Source organism: Malaclemys terrapin, chromosome 13 (genome assembly GCF_027887155.1).
Source record: "Malaclemys terrapin pileata isolate rMalTer1 chromosome 13, rMalTer1.hap1, whole genome shotgun sequence".
Taxonomy (NCBI): Eukaryota; Metazoa; Chordata; order Testudines; family Emydidae; genus Malaclemys; species Malaclemys terrapin.
The window spans coordinates 45,294,491-45,316,427 of record NC_071517.1 but is presented as its reverse complement, the minus strand read 5'-3'; the positions used below and the strand labels follow the sequence as shown (position 1 = coordinate 45,316,427).

At 56.5% G+C, this 21,937-nt stretch overlaps 3 protein-coding genes across 3 annotated transcripts; 2 read left to right on the top strand and 1 right to left on the bottom strand.

Annotated features, from left to right (window-relative positions):
• Positions 1-2,382: 2,382 nt before the first annotated feature.
• On the bottom strand, positions 2,383-5,575 carry GPANK1 (G-patch domain and ankyrin repeats 1). The gene is made up of 3 exons (XM_054047545.1): positions 5,293-5,575; positions 4,005-4,629; positions 2,383-3,748 (listed from the first exon to the last, which is right to left on the bottom strand). Exons 2-3 carry the CDS (start codon positions 4,577-4,579, stop codon positions 3,289-3,291), a joined length of 1,035 nt encoding a protein of 344 aa, XP_053903520.1. The 5' UTR covers positions 4,580-4,629; positions 5,293-5,575; the 3' UTR covers positions 2,383-3,288.
• Positions 5,576-7,332: 1,757 nt separating this feature from the next.
• Positions 7,333-13,256, top strand: CSNK2B (casein kinase 2 beta). The gene is made up of 7 exons (XM_054047544.1): positions 7,333-7,438; positions 8,434-8,516; positions 8,803-8,905; positions 11,443-11,558; positions 11,769-11,844; positions 12,007-12,196; positions 12,944-13,256. Exons 2-7 carry the CDS (start codon positions 8,445-8,447, stop codon positions 13,032-13,034), a joined length of 648 nt encoding a protein of 215 aa, XP_053903519.1. The 5' UTR covers positions 7,333-7,438; positions 8,434-8,444; the 3' UTR covers positions 13,035-13,256.
• Positions 13,257-19,087: 5,831 nt separating this feature from the next.
• LOC128848171 (16 kDa beta-galactoside-binding lectin-like) lies at positions 19,088-21,533 on the top strand. Its single transcript, XM_054047984.1, has 4 exons — positions 19,088-19,116; positions 19,751-19,830; positions 20,834-21,005; positions 21,387-21,533. Exons 1-4 carry the CDS (start codon positions 19,108-19,110, stop codon positions 21,531-21,533), a joined length of 408 nt encoding a protein of 135 aa, XP_053903959.1. The 5' UTR covers positions 19,088-19,107.
• The last annotated feature ends 404 nt before the right edge of the window (positions 21,534-21,937 follow it).

Genomic DNA, 21,937 nt, shown 5'->3' with positions numbered 1-21,937 from the left:
GGTGCAAGGGGGAACGGGAGCCTCTGATCTACATTCTCCAGTCTTCTGTTTAGTTCGTACACCTCCAGTCATCTCTTCCAACAATAACCCATGTCTCCTCCTTTCCTCCCCAGCAGCCTCCCCAGACACCCAACAGCAGCAGCCGGCAAAGGTGAGACCATTAAATTTGGAGCCTGAGTTTAACTGAGTGGTGGTGTCAGTTTCAAGACAGTGCTGAAGCATGGTCCCTGTGACTGTGGTAGAAACCTGACCAACAGAACACAGGAGAGGGTTAGGGGTGCTTTAGCCATTAAATATTACAATAACGGAAGCTGCAAAAGTACCATATTATCTATCATCTAGACCGGTGGTTTTCAGCACCGAGGTCTTCAGTGGGTGCATCAATTCATTTAGATATTTGCATAGGTTTACAACAGGCTATATAAAAAATACCAGTAAAGTCAGTACAAACCTAAAATTTCATACAGACAGTTTCTTGTTTATACTGCTCCATACACTCTACACTGAAATGTAACTACAATATTTATATTCCAATTGATTTATTTTAGAATTATATGGTAAAAATGAGAAAGGCAGCAATTTCCCAGTAATAGTGTGGCTGTGACACTTTTGTATTTTGATGTCTGATTTTGTAAACTAGTAGTTTTTAAGTGAGGTGAAACTTGGGGAATGCGAGACAAATCAGACTCCTGAAAGGGATACAGTAGTCTGGAAAGGTTGAGAACCACTGATCTAGACAGACAGACGTGCATATGGGGATCGGCAGACATGTACGTACATACAGATCAGCGTGCACAAAGAGAGGTGGACAGATAGAATCTCAACTCGCAGCCCCTCTGCTATTCCAGCCCTGGGCTCCCTTCTCCGCACACAGCTCTGCCGACCTGTATCCGCTTGGGGGTCCCTCTGAGGGCTGAGTCACACCGGCGTGGGGCTATGTGTGCTGGGGACACACAGTCAGGGGGGTCTCCATTTTACCCACTTCCCCCTTAAATGCACTCACGGGGCTGGAAAGACGGCAGTGGGAGATGGAGGCCGGGTGACTTGATTTGTGTCTTCAACAGGGGCACAGCAGAGCTGGTGGTAACGCGAGTGAGGGTCTGCACTACGCCGAGATCACGTTCAAGTCTCCGGCTCGCACAGAATACGCCTCCATCCGGACCCAGCGGCTCTGAAGAGTCAGATCTGACTGTGCAGCAAAGGGAGACGCAGGAAACGGCAGGAGATCCCTTCATCACACAACCTTGGAGACATCTCCCAGGCTTAGTCCATGGGCTGGGCCTTTTGCTTCAGGACAGTTACTTACAGATGACTGTGGTGATAGATGTGTGAGGCTCTGGGCCAGATCCCCAGCTGGTGTCAATTGGCTGTTGCTCTGGGGGTGTTGATGGGGCTAGATCCCCAGCTGCTGTGAATTCGTGTCACTCCTCTCAGCAGGAGGGGAGGTACAGTTCAGCCCAGGAGCCTGGCCCACAGAAAAGGAGCCATCCAAACTTCAAAGTGGTGCCCCATGGGAGTTGTAACTCAGGTACTACATTCTCTATGGGGCAGGCTCCTTGGAAGAACTACATCTCCCATGATGCACCATGTTCTCCTCTCTGAATGAGGGGAGGGTGTTATAGGAGTCCCTAGCAGTGATGCATCATAGAAGATATACTCTGGCCCAAAGAGAACAAGGCTCTGGAATGACAACTCCTACATGGCCCTGCTTTGAATCAAAATAGTTCACTTTTTGAGATTTTACCATAAAGTTGAAATTTTCCACAGAAAATTATTCAATGAGAGTGTAAAATCTATTTGTTGAAATTTTCTGTGGAAAAAAAAAAAATCCTTTTCTGCAGCCAATTCTGAATCTGAGATTACATTTTTTTTCTGCTGCCTCTTTCTTGAAAGAATAAAACAGACCAGCGGAAAGATGTTTCTAGGTCACGACCAACTTGATGGTTTCTGCTGGGTATTATATATAGCCATGTAGTGGGCTGTGAGTGAAGGAGTTTCTGCGTCTTTATCAAACACAAAATCAAACAGACCGAGAATGTGAGGTCAGGGTTTGTGAACGAAGCAGAGGAAACAGCAGCAAGAAAAAGCATCTGGACGCAAGGAAATAAAAGGCCCGTTTTGTTGACTTTACAAAAAAAGAAAGGGCTGGATGCTGATCTCAGTGACCCTGAGCTAAATCCAAAGTGACCCCACTGATGTCAATGGAGCCAGGGCCAGGTTCTGCCCTCATTGAATCCACAGTGACACCACCTGAGTTAATGGAGTCAGGGACACATGGGGTAAATTTGGAATGTAATGGAGTCAGGGCTGGAGTCTGATCTTAGAGTAATTAGGAAATCCAGATCTCTTTAAAAACAGTAATTATTAGAGACATAAAACAACTAGTGAGGGACCATATTTATTCTCACTCAAAGATTTCAGATCAAACAGAATCCTGACAACAAGTGAGGAGATTAGTTGCTCCCCCAATCAGTCAATGCAGCAAAATCCCCAGAGATCCAAAAGTCCTGCTGGTGTCTTTTCCCATCCAAATATCTCACTGCTTTCTAAGCAGAAGGGAGGACAGAACACAGGCCACATTCCCATCATTGGATCGCCTCCTCTTGGGTTACAGGAGCGAGAGCTTCTGCACGTTGCTCTGGTCAGCAGATCTGGCGTTCTAAGACCCTCAGGAGTGCAGAGATGTGTCTCTTCCCTGATCACAACTGGCCCTTTAAGAAAAGTGATGTCATATCATTCTGCCAATCCAGGAATCCAATAGGCCAAATGCTTTAAAGAGCTGTAGGCTCACTGGTTAACGGTACAGCGATGCCACTGAGATGCCCCCGATTAATGGTCAACATTGTGTCAGGGGTTGGTGTCCAACCAGTCAAGGAAGTCAACTGGCTGAACATTTTCAAGGACCGTGCATTTATTAGTTAATGGTGCACCACAGAGATGACATCACAGGTTAAAGGTTAACGCTCATGTAGACATGAGGGATCTGATTGGCTAAACAGTTTCAGGTTTGTTGGTTAACGGTACAGATGTCAGAAGTACCACAGGTTGAAGTTCCCGGAAGGTACCCCATCTGGTTAATCCAATTGGTGACACGGTTTTAGAGTTATTGATTAGTCACTGGGGGTTAGAGGTCAGAGTTCATGTAGACACACCATCCCGGCAATTAAAATAGCTGAATGGTTATAGGAGCTACTGATCATGAAAGGTTCAAGGTCAAAGTTCATGTAGGTGCACCATCCAAGCAATTCCAGTAGCCCAATGACTATAGGGACTCTTGATCCCAAGAGTTCAAAGATCAAGGTTCATGTAGGTGCGGAGGTCACGCTCCCAGGCCTTTGCTTTGGCCTCTCTGCGACGGGCCTCTCTCTTCCCCACTGTAGCTGCCCGTTCTGTCCTAGGCTGCTGCTCCTTGGGCCGCGCCACAGCACTGGGATCGTTGGCGTTGAAGTGGGTGACCTTGGGCCGGAGGTCACTACGGAAGCCCAGGCCCTTCTGGTCCCTCTTGAGGACAGTCTGGACGGGGAATTTACGGCCGGTGCCCTCAGGCCCCAGCCCGGCCTCGCAGTCCCAGCCCCCCTTGACCATGAGCTGGAAGCCGACGTTGCTCTCGGGGATGTGGTAGCGGGTTGGAGGGAGCGGGTCGTGCCGGTTGAAGAGGTGGGCAGTGGAGCGTTCATGGAGCTCGACACTATCTTCGCTGTAATGTGTCTGGCAGACGGCACAGTATTTTCTCTCCACTGGAGTCCTCCTGATGGGGAGACAACGGGGTCAGCTGCTTCCAGGATGAGCATATTGGTTGACTCAGGGAGATGGGGAATGGGACATGGGGCATTTCCCCTTTAGGGGCCGCTGGTTCCCATCCAGCCCCAAGTTGGGGGAACTGGCTGGTTCAGTCATGAGGGGAATGAGATGTGGGGCCTTTCCTCTTTAGAGGGTGCTGGCTCCGATCCAGCCCCAGGGTGGGGGGACTGGCTGGGTCCAGGGCAGGGGAACAGAAGACTCACCTGGCCATCCTCTCCTCTGGCTGAACCGTTTCACGCTCCTGTAGGATCCTCACCACGTCCTGGTGCCCGGCTTCCTCGGCTAGGTCCACCGCATCCCGCCCCTGCGACTCACAGACTCCCACCCATGCGGCTCCCCGGGTCAGCAGGTACCTCACGGCTTCCCCCCGGCCTGCGTAAGCGGCACACATCACCGCCGTCCAATAGTAACCGTCCCGGTAGTTCACATCGCACCCCTCCCTCTCCAGCAGCCGCCGCAGGGTCCCCATGTCGCCTTCCTGGGCCGATCTCAGCAGGAGGTTCCCCCTACGAGGATCCATCTGCCCTGGCTGGGCGATGGGTGGCTCAGGTACCCCATGGCGCCTCAGTGGGGCCTTGCGTTTCCGTGGGAGACTGGAGCTCTCGCCTGAGGCCAGGAGACTCTCGTAGAAGGTCCGAGCTTCCTCGCCCTCCACGTCCCCCTCCTTTTCCCGGTGGTTGGCAGGGGAGCTGGCCCGTTTCCGGAGATGCCCATCCTTCCAGCAGTCCGATTGCTCCCGGGCACGGGTGAAGGTGATGAGCTGGGGGCCGTGGTTCATGGCTGGCGATGGAAACGGGGGATGGAGGTGGGTTACAGGGCGGGATCAGCCTGTTAGGGGGGCAGGAAAAAGGTCAGCAAATGAAGGGCACTGAGTGGTGATCCTCATAGCGGGCACTAGCGTCCTCGGGGTAACAGAGGACAGGGCCACGGGGGTGGGGACAGGTCTGGCAATTGGGGGTGCAGGGCTCGGGAGGGTGGGAGATGGGGCCAGGTCTCTGGGGGAAGGGTGGGGGCCAGGGGTTTCTGCGGGCCTGGGATATGTCCCTACAGAGGTGGGGCAGGGACCCTAGGGGGTGGAGCCAGGGTCATGGGGGGAGGGGCGGGGCTAGGGCCATAGGGGAGGGATGAGGTGGGGCTAGGTCCCTGGGGTGGGAGCGGGGCCAAGTCTCTGGGGGGTGGGGGCAGGGCCCTGGGGGGCGCGGTTAAGTGTCTGGGGGAGGGGGAAGGGCTGTGACCCTGAGGGGCGGAGCTAGGTCTCTGGGGGGCAGGGCTAGGTCCCTGGGGGCGGGGCTAGGTCCCTGGGGTGTTGGGGGGCGGGGTTAAGTGTCTGGGGGCGGGGGGAAGGGCTGTGACCCTGAGGGGCGGGGCTAGGTCCATGGGGGCGGGGCCGGGCCCTGGGGCGCTGGGGGCGGGGCTGGAACCCGTCCCCGGCCTTGACCAAACTCCCGCTCCCCTTGGCCTTCACCCAGAAGCCTCCGGGGCCCGACTCACCATAGAGACGCCGGAGGCCGGAGCAGCGCGCCGCCGCCACCAGGCGGAGAGGTGACGCATGCGCATTAGAAGGCGCCGGGGCGCTGGGGGCGCACGCGCGTTAGGCGCCGCCGCGGCAGTGGCGCGTGAGGGCCGACGCCGGTCAGAGAGCAGCGCGCAGCCGCCGGGTTCTGCTCTCGACATGCGCATTGGGAGCCGGGAGACCGCGAGGGATTTGGATGCGCATGCTCAGTAGGGAAGGAGGCTCGGACGTCCTCCTGCGGGGTAGTTACTCTGGGCAACGAATGGCGATCATCGCGCATGCGTAGTACGCGCCCCCGAAGTGGCGACTGCCCACGCGCAGTGTGCAGCGGAGGGAAAAGCAGTTTTTACGCATGCGCACTCAGGCATCATCCCTGTGAGGGAGGGTCTAAACGCATGCGCACTGGAACACAGAAACAAAGGGAGTGGGCGCACGTGCCGCTGACTGCAGAGGGAACCGAAACTGAAATCAGGCGCATGCGCGCCCCCCTGCCCCCCAGCCCGGGGGTTAGCACAGCGCATGCGTCCGCGTCCCGCCCCCAGCTGACCCTCTCACGTCCCCTAACGGCCACTGCCTGGCAGCGCTAGGCGCCTGTTCCCGGCACGTTCTCCAGTCGCTGCGGCCGTTTAACTAATTTGCATATTTCCCAGCATGCTGTTTCCCCTCCAACCGCGCCAGATAGCGTCATTGTTACCCCATTTCAATGAAAATTGAACTAAAAAAAATTAAAAGTATTTAAAGCCCATAACGATGTGATATTACCCAAATTTCACTTCAGTAACTATGTTATCTCACCCTAACCTCGATATATAGTCGAAACATACCTAGGCATTGAATTCTAATTAACATATTCATAATGAATCTTTAGGGGACTAGTTAGTTCACTAATAGGAGATGCTTGGTGCCAATTAACATTCTGGGGGCGGATGAGCACAACGGGCGCCATGGAGTACAGCAGAGCCGGCAACCGGCGGAGCAGCAGCAGCGTCAGAGACGGTACAAGAAGCCGGAGGGGTTCAGGAGGCCACGCCCCGTCGGGGAGGCCACGCCCCTTGGGGGCTAGACCGCGCCCATTCAGTGTACAGGCCACACCCCTTTGGGCAGGCCCCGCCCATCCCAGGAGAGGACACACCCTCGTTGGGATGAGACCACACCCAATCATGTACACTGCTTTAAGAGAGGCCACGCCCCTCTTGGATTAGGCCACGCCCATTTCTGATGGCTGCCAGTCCCACCCTGCTCTGACCCGCTAGACCCCACTCCCCTCCCAGTGCCAGGATAGAACCCAGGAGTCCGGGCCCCTCCCCCCACATGTGTCTGTGCTGTAGTTCTCTGGTCTCCTGTTCCTATGCGCCTCAGTGGGGCACCTCCCATGATGCTCCACGCCCCTTCCCCGGGTCCCTCCCTTCCCTGCCCCCTCCTCTGAGCTTTGTAGTTTCACAGTGTCCAAATCCCCGTTCACTCCAGGCAGCTACAGGACTACAATTCCCATGGTGCCTTGCGGCTACATCGCCCCTCCCCCCGGGACACTTTGTATCATGGCGGTTGTAGTTTGATGGAGTCCAAAGTCCCATTCATCCCAATGGAGCTCTGGGAACGCAGGTACTACGACTCCCATAATGCCTTGCGGCACACCACTGCGTCACTCAGGCCCCCTTCCTGCCTCGGGAGGGGTGTAGTTCTCGGGGACCCTGCTGCCCATGGAACCCTAGGAGGGCAATGCAGCCCGTGGACTACCAGTCCCATGCTGCCTTGCGGCACCGCCCCTGCACCGGGCTCCCCCGCTTGCACCACTCCCGGGGATGTAGTTCCGCGGGGCCCCGCTGACCAGTCATCCCAATGAGCCTCGGGCCGGTGGGGAACTACATCTCCCGCCACGCCCTGCGCCTCCCATCATTCTCCGCCCCTCGCCCCCCACGTGTCTTCCCGCTGTGCATTGTGGGAGCGGTAGTTCCCGGGCGGCTCCGCTCCCGTCTTCTCTATGGGGAGCCTCCGGCTGTAAAACTACATCCCCCGTGATGCCCCGCGTGCCGCCGCGTCTGCGCGCTGGGGGACAAGCGGGGCGGCTGGGGCCTGTGCGCGTTGGGCACCGCTTGCTGCTGAACGGGAGCTGAGACCCCGGGGGTGAGTGGGGCGCGGCCCCCCGTGCAAAGGGGGCGGGGGATCTGCCCTAGTGCGTGGGGGGGGGGCTGGGGGCGGACCCTCCAGTGCTGAGCGATCTGTCTCTGGGGGGGGGGGAGCTGACCCTCCAGGGCGGAGGGGGCAGGGGGGATTTGCACCCCAGTGCAACGTGGGGGAGCATTTACCCCTCTCCTCCGCCTGGGCAGTAGTTGGGGACGAGCTGGGGGGTGCAACGGGGGAAAGGGCCATTCACCTCCCCCCCCCCAGTGCCGTGTGGGGGAACCACGGGCCGGTGATTCCCCTCTCCCCCCATTGCAATCCGGAAGGTGGGGGGGAGGGTCATGGGGGGCAGGGGTTCCCTCTATTCCACAGCCAGGGGGGACCCCCTTGTCCAGGGGTGGATGGTTCAGGGAGCCCCCCCCCCTTGTGGCTGGGAATGGGGAGTTCCCAGCCTGTGGATGAAAGAGGAAGGGGTGCCCCGTCGTTCCTGAGCCAGTGGTAATTTTCTATGTTGATTCGGGGGGGGGGGTCAGAAAGAGGTGTATAATTGACCCCCGTGCCCCACCCCAGAGACAGCCGCATCTCAGTGCCAGGCAAGGGGTCCCTGTATAACCAACTCCCTTCTGTTCCCCAGAGCCAGCCACATCTCTGTAAGAGGTGAGGGGTCCCTGTATAACTGGCCCACCCCAGAACCAGCTGTGTCTTGGCGCCAGGCAAGAGTTTCCCATATAATTGACCCCTCTTGCGCCCCACCCCAGAGCTAGCTGCATCTCAGTGCTGGGTGAGGGGTCCCTGTATAACTAGCCCCCTGCCCCACCCCAGAGAGGGCACTTCTCAGCAGTGGCTGGGAGACATTGTACTGTCTGTGCTGGGAGCTTGTGTGAGTGTTGGCTTGTGGGGCTGCAGGCTGAGCCCCTTCTCCCCCCCCACCCCCCCGCTCATCACACAAGCGAGCAGGGCTTTGGCGCGGGCTGGGCTGATGCCGCCTCTCTCTGCAGAGGACGGGAAGATGAGCAGCTCCGAGGAAGTGTCCTGGATTTCCTGGTTCTGTGGCCTGCGTGGAAATGAATTCTTCTGTGAGGTGAGCGGCGGGGCTGGGAGTCAGGACTCCTGGGTTCTGTCCCCGGCTCTGGGAGCGGATGGGGCTGGGAGCCAGGACTCCTGGGTTCTGTCCCCGGCTCTGGGAGCGGATGGGGCTGGGAGTCAGGACTCCTGGGTTCTGTCCCCGGCTCTGAGAGGGGAGGGGGCTGGGAGCCAGGACTCCTGGGTTCTCTCCTGGCTGTGGGAGGGGAGTCTAGTGGTCTGCGGGAGTGTGGGGGGGTGCACCCGGACTCCTGGGTTCTCATCCTGTCTCTCTCCCCCCCCAGGTGGACGAGGATTACATCCAGGACAAGTTTAACCTGACGGGGCTGAATGAGCAGGTCCCCCATTATCGCCAGGCGCTCGACATGATCCTCGACTTGGAGCCAGGTGCCGGGGGGGGGCGGGTCCCCTGGCCCCATCAGCTCCCCGCCTGCTTTGCGTGTGGCCTTTGTCTCCTTCCTTGTGGGCAGGGGCCATGACATTGCCCCCCACCCCACCGAATGTGCTAGCCCCAAACCTGGCACTCTTGGCATCTGCCCTTCGTACAACTGACAGGCCAGGCTGTCTGTGGCACGGTTGTGTATGTGGCAGGGTGTGTGTGTGCGCATGTCTTGCACAAGCATGGAGGACAGGTGTGTGTGTGTGTCCATTGCATGGTCATGTGTCTCTTGCACAAGTGTGGAGGATGGGTGTGCATGGAGGACAGGGTTGTGTGTTTATCGCAGAGTTGTGTGTCTTCCACAAGTGTGGAGGAGGGGTGTGTGTGGGTCCATCGCATGGTTGTTTGCGGACAACAGATGCACATGGCACACCTGGATCTGAGCCCCTTGTCCCTTCTTGCACAACCGTGAGGGCGTGAATTGCTTGTGCCTGCCCTTTGCACAACAACAGGGGTCTGACTCGTGTATAGCTGCCCTTTCACGCGTGCGCAAGGAGCCCCAGCTTGCACGTTTCACACTGCGGGGGGGGGGCGGGCTCAACGGAGGGCTCATCATGACCCCCTCACTGGGCAGTGGTTGCCCTCACACCCGGCCAGTTGTGCGAAAGCGGCATGGGTGTCTCAGCCATGCGATGGGCTGGGCTCGGGGGTGTCCGTCGCCTGAATCGCTGGGTTTGGGGCCCACCCTGTCCCGCCTCTTCCTTCCACTTTAATATGGCCAAATATAAGCCCGTGTGGCCAGGAATAAAGCCCTCCGGCCAATGGGGTCCTGGGGGAGAATCAGCTGAACAGAAGCTCCCCGCGTGACGTGGGTGAATGCGAGGCTGGGACGGAGATCCGTAGGTTTCAAGGCCAGAAGAGTCATTGATTCAGCGACTCCAGCGTTCGAAGGGACCACGGTGCTCAGCTCATCTGCCCTCCCGGATTACGCAGCGCGGATCTGTTAGAAAAACAGCCCGGCTTGACGGGAAAACGGCTGGCGATGGAGAATCCGCCACGACCCCAGATCTTGTGCCGATGGTTCATTACGCTCCTGGGACAAATCTATGCTGGATATAAACAGGGGAATCGCAAGGTTCTTTTCCCTCCGGTGCGACCGCTGCTAGGATCCTGCGTCCGGTTCTGGTGGCTGCAGTTCCAGAAAGGAGGGTGATCGATTGGCGAGGGGCCGGACAAGAACCATGAGAATGAATAAAGGATCGGAGAACAGAGATTTCAGGAACTCGCTCTGTTGAGCTTTAAAGCCCCCCGTGAGAATATTTTTTTAATCTCACTCTGACTTGCAATACCCACTCCCACCTGCTCCCGCATTGGTTCTTACATTTTTATCCCACTTCCACCTGCAAAAACCTTAGATCCTGCAAATCCTGCGAGCGAGACAGATTTCCACCGTGCTACCAAAACCAACCTCCCCCACGGTCATTCAATATGGAATTCAGACACAATTTTGACCTCTAAAAGAATAAAACAAATCGTGCTTAAGTCATGTTAAAAAAAAAAAAAAAAAACCTTTAACTCCTGTTATAACAGACCTCAAATCTTATTATCTGTCACTTAAATGAAGGTTTTAACATTTAAATTTAAAAAACCTTTATTTAAAAAAAAGCCACTTGCTTTATGCTGCTGAAATTCTATTTACGACCAACTGTTGGCGTGTGTAGATCGCACGGCACCTCAAACCAAATTGCGCCACACTTTTGCCATAAGTGCAGATTTTTTTTAATGCTTATAAAAAGTAAGTTTAAAAAAAATCCGGGAGTTTTTTAAAACCACGTTAGCACCGTTTTTACTCTATTGAAATGTACGATTCAAGTTATTTATATGTCGGGATTATTATGGCTTTTTGAAAAAACATTTACCAGGAAAACTGCTCCCAGCGCTAGAGTTTTTGGTCAAAATAAATCATAAAAAGCTCAAACTAAGTAGCTAAATGTGCGTTTTTGTTTTCCTTCAAATTCCCGCGGTCTGGTATTTTTGCCCATCCAATCCTGCCCACAACAAAGTCCATTTCCCCTCTCCTGCTATTACGGCAGCAGGTCCTGCGGGATCCCAGCCCTGCTGCCGGGCTCTGCCTCACCGAGGGGAGGGGAAGGGGTGATTTGATCCTGTCTGGACGTGCCCCCGTGGAGGATAGATTTGGCAGTGGCTTTCCGATCTAGCAGACGGGGACCCCATGGGCGGAGGCGGACAGATGCTAGATGAATTCAGAGGGGAAGTAACACGCGCGTTGTAGGCACTGAGGAGGATTAAGCAGGGGGACGATTTGCGATGGGTCGGGATGGATGTACGGTCGCTGGCGATGTTTAAATCCAGAGGGGCTGGTTTTTCTCCCCGATCCGCCGTAGGAATTAATTCCGGGCAGTCGTTGTGGTCAGACTGTACGGTTGGGTGGGGGTGACCCTGAGCGCTCAGCGTTCCCCCCGCCCCCCGGCTCTGTGGGCTCTCCCCCTCCTGTCTCTCTCTCACGCAGCCCCTTTCCTTGCAGACGAGGAGCTGGAGGACAACCCCAACCAGAGCGACCTGATTGAACAGGCAGCAGAGATGCTGTATGGGCTGATCCACGCCCGGTACATCCTCACCAACCGCGGCATCGCCCAGATGGTGAGTGCCAGCCCCCCGCCCCCCTGAGCCAGCCAGTCCCTGCCCTGGGGCTGGATGGGAGCCAGCACCCCCTAGAAGGGACAGGCCCCTGCCCCACTCCCCCGAGCCAGCTAGTCCCTGCCCTGGGGCCGGGTGGGAGCTGGCGCCCCCTAGAGGAGGGAGGTCCCATTCCCAGCCCAGTGTCTCATCCTTTCTCTCTTTTCTTCCCAGCTTGAGAAGTACCAGCAGGGAGACTTTGGCTACTGTCCTCGTGTCTATTGTGAAAACCAGCCCATGCTGCCCATTGGTAAGTGCAGGAGGGCAGTGGGGCCTAGTGGTTAGAGCAGGAGGGGCTGGGAGCCAGGATTCCTGGGTTCTCTCCCGGCTCTGGGAAGGGAGTGGTGCCTGGTGGTTAGAACTGGAGGGGGAGGGACACTGGGTTCTCCCTGACCTCTCTCCCTCCCCCCAGGCCTATCTGACATCCCCGGCGAGGCCATGGTGAAACTCTACTGCCCCAAGTGCATGGACGTCTACACCCCCAAGTCCTCCCGCCACCACCACACGGACGGCGCCTACTTCGGGACCGGCTTCCCCCACATGCTCTTCATGGTGCACCCCGAGTACAGGCCCAAGCGGCCAGCCAATCAGTTCGTCCCCAGGTGAGCTGCCACCCGCTGCCATTGGCCGGGGTAGAGTCCGGTCCCAGCGGGTCGGGGAATCCAGCTCCGGGTTTTCTCCCCGTCCTGATGGGCTGGAGCCCAAGTCCGTACCAGCTCCACTTCTTCCCTCCCCTGGCAGGCTGTGGCTAGGGTCCGTTCCAGTGGACTCTGGATCCGCCTCCAGCTCTTCCATCTCCTCTGGAGAGCTGTATCTGGCAGCCCATTCCAGTGGATCCAGATAGCCAGGTCTTCCATCCATCCCCCTGGGGGCTTGGCCCCCAATCCGGCTCCTCCTTCCTGCCCCACATGGGCCAGTTCCCAGAGTCCATTCCAGCTGGGCACACGGATCTGGCTCCAGGTTTTCTCCTCCCTCCCCCATTGTGGCTGCGGCTGGACTCCGTTCCAGGGGGATCCAGCTCGTGTATTTCCCCCCGCTACTGATTGTAGCTGGGCTCCATTCCAGGGTGCATATGGGAATCTGGTTCCGGGTCTTCCTTCTCCCATGCACAAACTGGGGCTGCAGCTAGAGTCCATTCCCTTGGGCACAACTATGCCAATTCCGACTCTTCCTCCTCATACAGATGACCGTTGACTCTGGAACCTACTGATGTCTCCACAAACAGCAGCTTGGCAGAAATCCGTAGCGGCTGCCTGGGGCTGTGGTGGGGGGCTTGTGGGCATGGCTGGGGCTTGGGTAACCCCCACCGCTTTCTCCCAAATGTTAACCCCTTCCTCTCCTTTTGGTAGGCTCTACGGCTTTAAGATCCACCCCATGGCGTATCAGCTGCAACTGCAAGCCGCCAGCAACTTCAAGAGCCCTGTCAAAACCATCCGCTGATCCTCCGCCTGGATGCCTGGGTCCCCCTCTCCTAAGCCAGCCCCTTTCCCTCCATTTCCCCCTGGGACAGGGCCACTTCGGTTTGATTTTTTTTGGGGTCCCCTTGGACTGGTCTGAGTCCCCGCCTCCCTGCTTTCCTCTTATCGAGTCTGATTTTAGTTGCCTTTAAATTAATATTTCGTTCTCAGAAAAACACACATAAAACTCAGAAAAAGTTCAGAAGTATTCTCGTTTCTTTTTTCAAAAATAAATTGAGGAAGATTTGATTCTCAGCTGTGAAAGTGGGGTCCAGTGGGTTAGAGCAGGGGTGGGGAGGGCTGGGAGCCTGGATTTCTGGGTTCTATCCCAGCTCTGGGAGGGGAGGGGAGGCTAGTGGTTAGAGCAGGAGGGGCTGGGAGCCAGGACTCCTGGGTTCTGCCCACAACCTGTGCTCTGCAGCTGTTCCCTGGCTCCAGCCTGTTTGCTCTGGGTGCTGGGGTCGCTGTATCTGGTGTTCTTCCATTGGGCCCATGTCTGGCTGTCCTCACCCTTGGCCTGACCCTCACTGGGGAGTCCAGGGGCTATTTGAAAGCCCTGGGGGTGGTTGGTGTTGGGGGCTTGCCCCCTCCACTAAGGGGGAGGAGCTACTGAGCCCAGCAGAACAGTGGGGACAAGGGAAGAGAAAACAGGTGTGGGGGTGAGGTTGAGGCTTGTAGTGAGGGCTCCAGAGGGGTAGCCGTGTTAGTCTGGAAATGTAAAAAGCGACAGCGTCCTGTGGCACCTTATAGACTAACAGATGTAGTGGAGCATAAGCTTTTGGGGGTGAATGCCCACTTCACCAGATGCATGTGGTGGAAATTTCCAGTGGCAGGTATAAATACGCTGGCAAGAATCAGTCAGGAGATAACGAGGTTAGTTCAATCAGGGAAGATGAGGTTCTCTTCTAGCAGTTGAGGTGTGAACACCAAGGGAGGAGAAACTGCTTTAGTAGTTGGTTAGCCATTCACAGTCTGTTTAATCCTGAGCTGATGGGGTCAAATTTGCTCAGGAGTTTCTCTTTGGAGTCTGGTTCTGAAGTGTTTTTGCTGTAAGATGGCTACCTTTACATCTGCTATTGTGTGGCCAGGGAGGTTGAAGTGTTCTCCTACAGGTTTTTGTATATTGCCATTCCTAATATCTGACTTGTGTCCACTTATCCTTTTACATAGGGTCTGTCCAATTTAGCTGATGTACATAGAGGGGCATTGCTAGCACATGGCACACATTACACTGGGGACAGAGAGCAGAGACCCCCATGCTCTGCCCCAAGGCAGGACTATGCCAGGGAGTGGAAATAGACCCCCTGCTCACAGATCTCCTCCCCCTGCCCTGAAGGGATGGGGGTGCATCTTGGCTGGCACAGAGTAGAGGCTGATTGAGATCCTGTGGCTTGGGGGCAGGGGGCCATCCTGGCTGGGGTGTGCCAGGCTGAAGTGGGGTGGGGAGAGGTGCCAGGTTCTCTCTCTGCTGCAGAAAGGACTGGGGATGTACCTGTGCCCCATGGCACCAGCAGGGAGCCCAGGCTGGCCCACCGGGGTCCCTCACCCACCTGGGGCAGCAGGTCCTGCTGCTCTGTGTCAGGGCAAGACACAAGGACAGGGTGGAGTTCACATGTGTAGAGCTAGTTCCTGGATGCAGTTTGGGGGCAGCTGGTGGGGCAGGGGCCCTGTGCCAAGGTGGGAGAGGGGCAGGCAGTGAGTGGCCTCCCACAGGGCCCTGCCCTGGCAGCTGCTGGGTGAATGGTCTCTACGCAGGGCCCTGTGCTAAGGGGCTGCTGGGGAGGCCTGTGGGCAGGTCTGACCCCCTGGGTGTCTGGTGCCCACATCATGGGAAAGGGAGGGGACGCTGTTTCTATGGGGCTCCCTACATTTCAGCCCCTGCCCCATCCCTTCCACAGCAGCTGGGTGAGTCCTGCTGTTTCCCCTGCAAACAGACCCCTACAGCCCCCTGCTAGCCCAGCCCTGGGCCCCCACAGCTCCATTGGGGCCCCTCACTCCTGTACCCAGCCAAACAGCCCTCAAGGAAAGGGGGCAGTGGGGGGTCTGTCTGCACTAACCATGGGATCCCATTCTGCTCCCAGAGTTGGGAAGGGGATTCATGCAGCTTGGCTCCCACTGAGAGAACACAGGAGTCCTGGCTCCCAGCCCCACACCCACTGAAGGACAGCAGGTCCTGGGACACTTCTTCCTTTTGTGCCCTGGACGTTCTGAGCTGGGGATGGAAGTAGGGGGTTGGGAACACCACTGTCTATGGGCCATGTAAGGACAGGGAGAGAGGGGTGTGGGATAGGTGGATAGATAGAGGCATCTGTGGGGGTGGGAGAACCAGAAAGGGGGATGGATCCCATTTGGAGAACCCCCCCACCCCCGAGTTCCCACCATCTGCAGAAATGCAGGGATCCCCATAAGTGAACCCAGACACCAAGAGCAGGGACACTCAGGCCATTTATTAAGGGACATCTAGGCACCACTTCTGAGAAGGAAGTGTGGATCTCCAGAGGTAAAGTTTCAACTCACAGGTTAGTTCCCTCTTGGGATGTTGGAGATCTCCCATACTAGGAGTCACGCCAGCAGAGCCACGACCCATTCACACCAGCTAGGGACCCTGTCTCAGCCCATCATTGGGAAGACCCCACCCATGCAAAGACAGACACCAAATCCAGATCCAGTTGACAGATATTCAAGCTTTATTCGAGGGCCCCTGAATGACACCCAGGTAGCCTGGCAAATGCTAAAACCAAAAAGGAAGTTTACAGGGGGTTAAGATCTGTTGCAGCAGAAGTAGGGGCTCATTTGGGGTATGTCCAATGTCCACCCAGGGAAGCGATTACAGCTACCAGACTCCATCCCAAAGGGAGTGAAGATAGAGGCGAAGACAGAGGTCGCTGGAGAGGGCTACAGAGATGAATAGACTGGTGTAAATCAGGATTAACCCTGTTTTCAGTGGAAACAAGGTCAGGATCAAGTCCTGAAAAGGCACCAGTTGTGGTTAGACAGGACTGAATCCTGACCTAGAACCCCAGCATGAATCCAGACCGAGTCCACCATCGTCAAAGGAGGCAATCCTTAAGTCACATCAACTTTTGAGTCTGTCTGGTTGACCTCTCACTGAGAGAAGGTCAAACTCTACCAACACCAGCAAAGCTCAGAGCAGAATCCGGGTCATTGCCTGTAACCCCGAAGACCCATTAGAATTATACCCAATATCTCTCACCCATGAACGTCTTCCACAATGGAAGAACAATGGTTTCTACTTTCTGGGGGAAGGGGAATCTGGGACAGTTTGCTTGTGAGTCTCTTCCACAATTAAACCATTCTGTTAATTGTACTTGGCTTGTTGAAGATCTAACCCCCCCAGTAGCTAATACATCTTCTTCACCATCTCCAAGAGCGGTCCAGCCGGGATGTAGTTGACCATCTCTGCCACGGTCTTCACGATGTTCCTGCTGAAGACTCTGGCCACAGCAGTGTCCCATCGGGGCATTTTGATGTTGTACTGGACTTGCCCTTCCACATGAAAGATGGATATTTCATTCTCCTGCGTGCCGGACACGAAGACCAGCACCGTGGTCTCGCTTTGGATGGTCATCCTGGCGTTCTGCTGGACACAAAGCGGCTCCTGGGAGAACTCACTCAGCGCTAGATTGAAACAGGCCTTGAGCTCCTCGGTCAGCCGCTTCCGGGACTCCAGACGCGTCCGGACCTGGAGAAGCCGCTCGATGCTCAGGGGTTCTGGGAGGGTGGATTTAACCACACACCCACCCATGGGTCATCCCCTGACCTTCACTGGGACTTGATCGCAGGAGACTAATACAATCTACAAAGGAAGGAAATTGGGATTAGTTCCCTGGAGACCTGTGTTCACACCCATCCCCCCCTCACAAGTGAGATGAGTTTTCATTTGGTCTCAGCCTAGTTCGGTTAGTAGACCTAGTTGAAATAAACTGGAAACTGAGTAGACGGTCTTGTGACATGGATGCTGCTGAGTTCAACACAATTTCTGGTCTCCACTTAGTCAGTGGAAGCCCCAGGGATAGAACCCAGGAGTCCTGGCTCCCAGCCCTCCCACTCAGAGTAGTCTATCTAAACATCCCATTTTACAGATGGAGAAATGGAGGCACGGGCGGGGGGGTGGGGAAGATACCTGACAAAGGTGGCTGGTGTTTTAAGATCTCCCAAGGGAATGCACCATTGTGTGGTCTTTAAGTCCCCACCCTTGAGACTTCCAAGTGGGTCAGGAACGGGTGTCAGAACCTGGTGACTAGGGGTGGGCCCGAAATGGTTTTCCAATCCCAGAAACATTTGAGATGTCAAGAAAAATTCGCTATTCTGCACTGGGATTGAGGTGAGCCCTTTCCGAGGCCTCTGTGTAAAACCAGAGAGAGGCACCTGGTACGGACCCACCCCCTTATTTTGACCAAAAACTCCATCATGGACCCAAGTAATCGTCCTAACGAAGCAGTCTTTGACCCTTCCCCCTTCTGGCAGAAAGTTTCAGTTTCCACTAACTTTTGGGGGTCAAAATTCCCAGCCCGTCCTGCTCAATGCCCCTGCCCTCCCCATACTGCTGTGGCGGGGGGTTAAAGTCCTGCTCCAGCTACATGGAAGAAAGCTACTGGCTTCCTCCCAGGTTGAGTTTCTCCAAGGTCACTAAGGGTTACGTCTACACTGCAGTACCAACGCGCTACACCGAATTGGAGTGCCCAGGTCGATTCGCTTGGGCTCAGAGCGACACAAGTGTCGACATTAGGCTCGGGCTAGAGACACGTCCACACCGCAGGGTTTGAGCCTAAGTCTAGCCCGAGCCTGACAACATCTACACTGCAATCTTATAGCCCCCAGCCAGGTGACCCAGGCCAGCCGGGGGGGGGGGGACGGGGTCTCATTGCCATGTAGACGTACCCGGGGGCAGATACGTCCCCTCCACTCCAGGCTGTCCATGCTCAGCCAGAACCCCTGAACATTCCCCATTACTCCCACACCATTGTTTGCCACTTAGCATGAAACCAGGTGTCAGATCCTCTCCCACACCCTAGGGATCAGCCCCCCTTTAACCAGCTGATTTACTCAGATTAACAGCAACTCAGGGCATGGACTATCCCGGCACAGCACGGCAGGTCCTGCAAGCTCAGATGGGACTAGATCCCAGGAGTCCTGACCCCCCACATGTGCTCTCCTCTAACCCACCCGACCCCACTCCCCTCCCAGAGCCAGAGAGAGAACCCAAGAGTCCTGGCTCCCAGCCCCCCTGCTCTATCCACTGGGCCCCACTCCCCTCCCAGAGCTGGGGAGAGAACCCAGGCATCCTAGCCTTAAGCCCTACTATAATACACTTGTATACAGCAATTCCTCAGTTGACATACCCCCCCAGCAATAGGTTCCACAGATCATTAAAGACACTCATCAAGACACATTGGAAAGTTAAAGCATTCCTAGGACAGAGAACACAATACTAAAAGTTACAAGGGTTAAATAACAGGAACAAGACTATAAGGACCCCTCTAGTCCTCCAAATCCTAGCCCCTGTTTAACCCTTACCAGGTCAGGGGACTCTCCTGTATCTTCCAGCCAAAAGAAAGACCAGACAACACATACCCCTTCCAGCCACATACCTACACACAGCAATATAGTAGAACTAGTCACACTTGTGTCCTTTTTATAAGCAAGTGGCTCCCAAGGCAGGCTGGGAGTTGGGAGCTAGGAATGCTGGGAATTGCAGTTTCTTCATCAGTTTGCAAAAGGCTCCATTTCTGATTGGCCAGGGAACGAAAGGGGTCCGGGCCCTAGACACCATCTATCTAATACATTGGTCTTTTCTGCTCTTCCCTATCCAGGATATTAGCTCCGCTGTGATTGGCCCAGCCCACCCAGACAGCTGGGTCTCAAGGTTCTTCTGGCCACACCCCTCTCCTCTCTGACTGGTCAGTTCTTTAGCGCTTGGGGTGCCTGATTGGTCCCAAGGGGGGTGTCCCAGCTATTTAAAGCTCATGGGTGGGTTAAGCCCCTATGGTGGTTGGTGCTGTGTGTGGTGTTGTGTTGTCTCTGGAGTAGCTGCAATGGAGTGTGTGAGTTGTGGGAGTAGAGGGGTATTAAGGTTGGTTCTTTGGGGGGTAGGATGGGAGCTGTGGGAAGAGGTTGGTAGATATATAGGGCAGGAGATCTGGTGGTAGGGGGTTGCTGGGTACTGGGGATATCTTTAATTCCTCTCCCTGGGGGGGGGGGGGCTGGTTGACCCCTAGTCCTGCCTCCTATCTGTATGGGGGAGTTGAGTCTGTCTCCTGGTAGCCAAGCCCCACCTGGTGACTGGGAAGCTGTGAGATCCCTGAGATTGGGGGAGGGTGATTCCCTCTTCTAGGCCTGAGAGGGTCATGTTGGGGGGGGGGGCAGGTGTAGTGGGCTGGAGGGGTCACAGCTTTGTTACCTGCAACCATATGTGAAATTCATCTTCCTTGTTTGCTCCCCATCTGGTGCCCCCTAGAGGGGACAGGCCCCATTCCCTGAGCCAGCCAGTCCCTGCCCTGGGGCTGGATGGGCACTGGTGCCCCCTAGAGGGGACAGGCCCTTGCCCTATTTCTGCAGCCCCTTGAGCCAGCCAGTCCCATGCCCTAGGGCTGGGTTGGGGCCTGTGCCCCATTCCCTGCCCCCTGTGGGGAGGGGTGCTGGGGGGTGCTCACCTCTCCCCCTTTCCCCAACCCCCAGGGGATGGTTCTGACCCACTTGAAGGTCCAGCCTGGTGAGTGCATCGCTGTGAAGGGGATGGTGCCACTGGATGCCAAGAGGTGAGTGTGGGCTGACGGGCATGGGGAGGGAAGGGTTAACCTGATCCTGGTGGGGGGCAATGCTGGGGTCTCCCTGCCCCCCAACAGCACCATGGGGGACTCTCTGGGACCCCAGGATGGGGCTCAGCCCCCCACAGGGGGCAGCATCTCCCTGCAGACCCCTCACTCCCTGGGTCTGCATCATCTCAGCCCCCCTGAATCCTCCAGGGTCCCCCTGCCTCAGCCCTGACCCCTTTCAGGGGGAGCTGTGGGGATGGGGTGTGTGTGCCAGTGGACTCCCCCATGGGATGGGGGGCTGGTCTCCTCAGGACTGACCCCTGGGGTGTCCATGGCCCCAGCACCTTCTCTGTGGGGCTGGTTCTCAGTCCCCTGCATGGGATGAGCTCAGTGGGACAGAACCCCACAGACTGTGGAGCCTGGGCTGCAGGGGGTCTGGGGCTGGCGTTGGTCCCTTGATGCTCCTTTCCACCCCAGGAAGGGGCTGGAGGGTGGTGGAGAGGATGCTGGGAAAGCTGTACCATAGTCTGGTGCATTGTGGGAAGCTCCCAGGCGATGCCCAGCAGGTGACCCTGCTGCTGAGGATGGTGGGAAACTTTCCCAGAAGGCAGCAGGGCTGTGGCTTTCTCCCAGGGGATTCTGGGAGATTAGCCCGTGACCCAGATCCTGTGGGGGTGACAGCAGGGGATGCTGGAGAATTCCCATGATGCAACGCATGTCACTGCAGGGGGCTCCATGATGCAGCACTGTCCCAGAGGATGCTGGGAAGCTTCCCACAATGCACCAGTGCAATAAATTGAGCAGAGGGAATTCTAGGAGATTCTCCCATGGTGCAGGGCAGCAGGGGGTGATGGGGAATTTCCCATGATCCCCTGTGTGGTAGAGGGGTGGCTGGAGGCTTCCCACAATGCAAAGTGAGTGGCTATCCCTGTTTGGGGGTGGGTGGGGGGCTGGGGAAGCTGCCTGGCCCAGGCGGGGCATCCCAGCCTGTCTCTCTCCCCTCCAGCTTTGCTCTGAACATGGGCCGGGCCGGTTCGGACCTGGCCCTTCACTTCAACCCCCGGTTCGAGAGCCACGGGGACGCCCGCATCATCATCTGCAACTCGCTGCAGGGCGGGGAGTGGGGGGAGGAGCAGCGGGAGCCGGACTTCCCCTTCCAGCCGGGGCAGGATACCAAGGTGAGGGGGGGACTGTCCAGGGAAGATCACAGCTCCCATTCATGATGTGAGATGGGTGGGGGGCAGGGCATTGTGGGGTGGGGGGAGAAGGCTACCCTCAAAGAGAGGGATCTACCATCTCTGGGGGACTGTGGGGCACTGTCTGGGGAAGACTGCAGCTCCCATTTGCTGGGGTCAACTGAATGGGGGGGGAGGGGGGCAGGGCACTGTGTGGGGAAGATCACAGCCACCCCATCTCAAGCAGATGAGTCTATTGCAAGTGGGGATGTCTCCAGTCCTTGTTGGGATCAGGGGAGGGGGGTGTAAGGTTGGGATGATATTTAACCCTGTAGGGGGCAGGTGTCTCTGGCTCCACCCCTCACCCTCTGGCTCCTCCCCCAGATCTGCATCTCCTTCGATGCCCAGGAGCTGACGGTGGCGCTGCCGGGGGAGCAGCAGCTGAAATTCCCCAACAGGCTGGGGCTGGAGGCCATCGAATTCTTCTCAGTGGAGGGAGACTTCAGGGTCAAGTCCATCAAGTTCAAGTAGCTCCTCCCCTTCCCCATGGCTCCACCCCCTCCATGGGGGGTTAAAATCTACCAATAAACATGAATCTGCTCGTCACCCTGTGCTGTCCCTGGGCTCGTTATTCACCCCAGTACAGCCTGGGAGCTGGGATTGGGGCCTGGCCCATGGGAGCTGGGTGGAGCTGGGCAGGCAGGGGGCACTAGACCCCAGGGGGGTGTGTGTGTGGGGATTCTCCTTTGGGGACATGAATCCCTCTGGGATTCATACGGGGGGGGGGGGGGGGGAATCTAGGGGTACAATACTAGAACATTGCCTTGTGGTTGGGAGCCAGGACTCCTGGGTTCTCTCCCTGCCATGGCAGGGGAAACCTCTCTGGAGGGAGAGGACAGGGGGTGTCACACCATTTTTCACCTTCTCTTCCACGT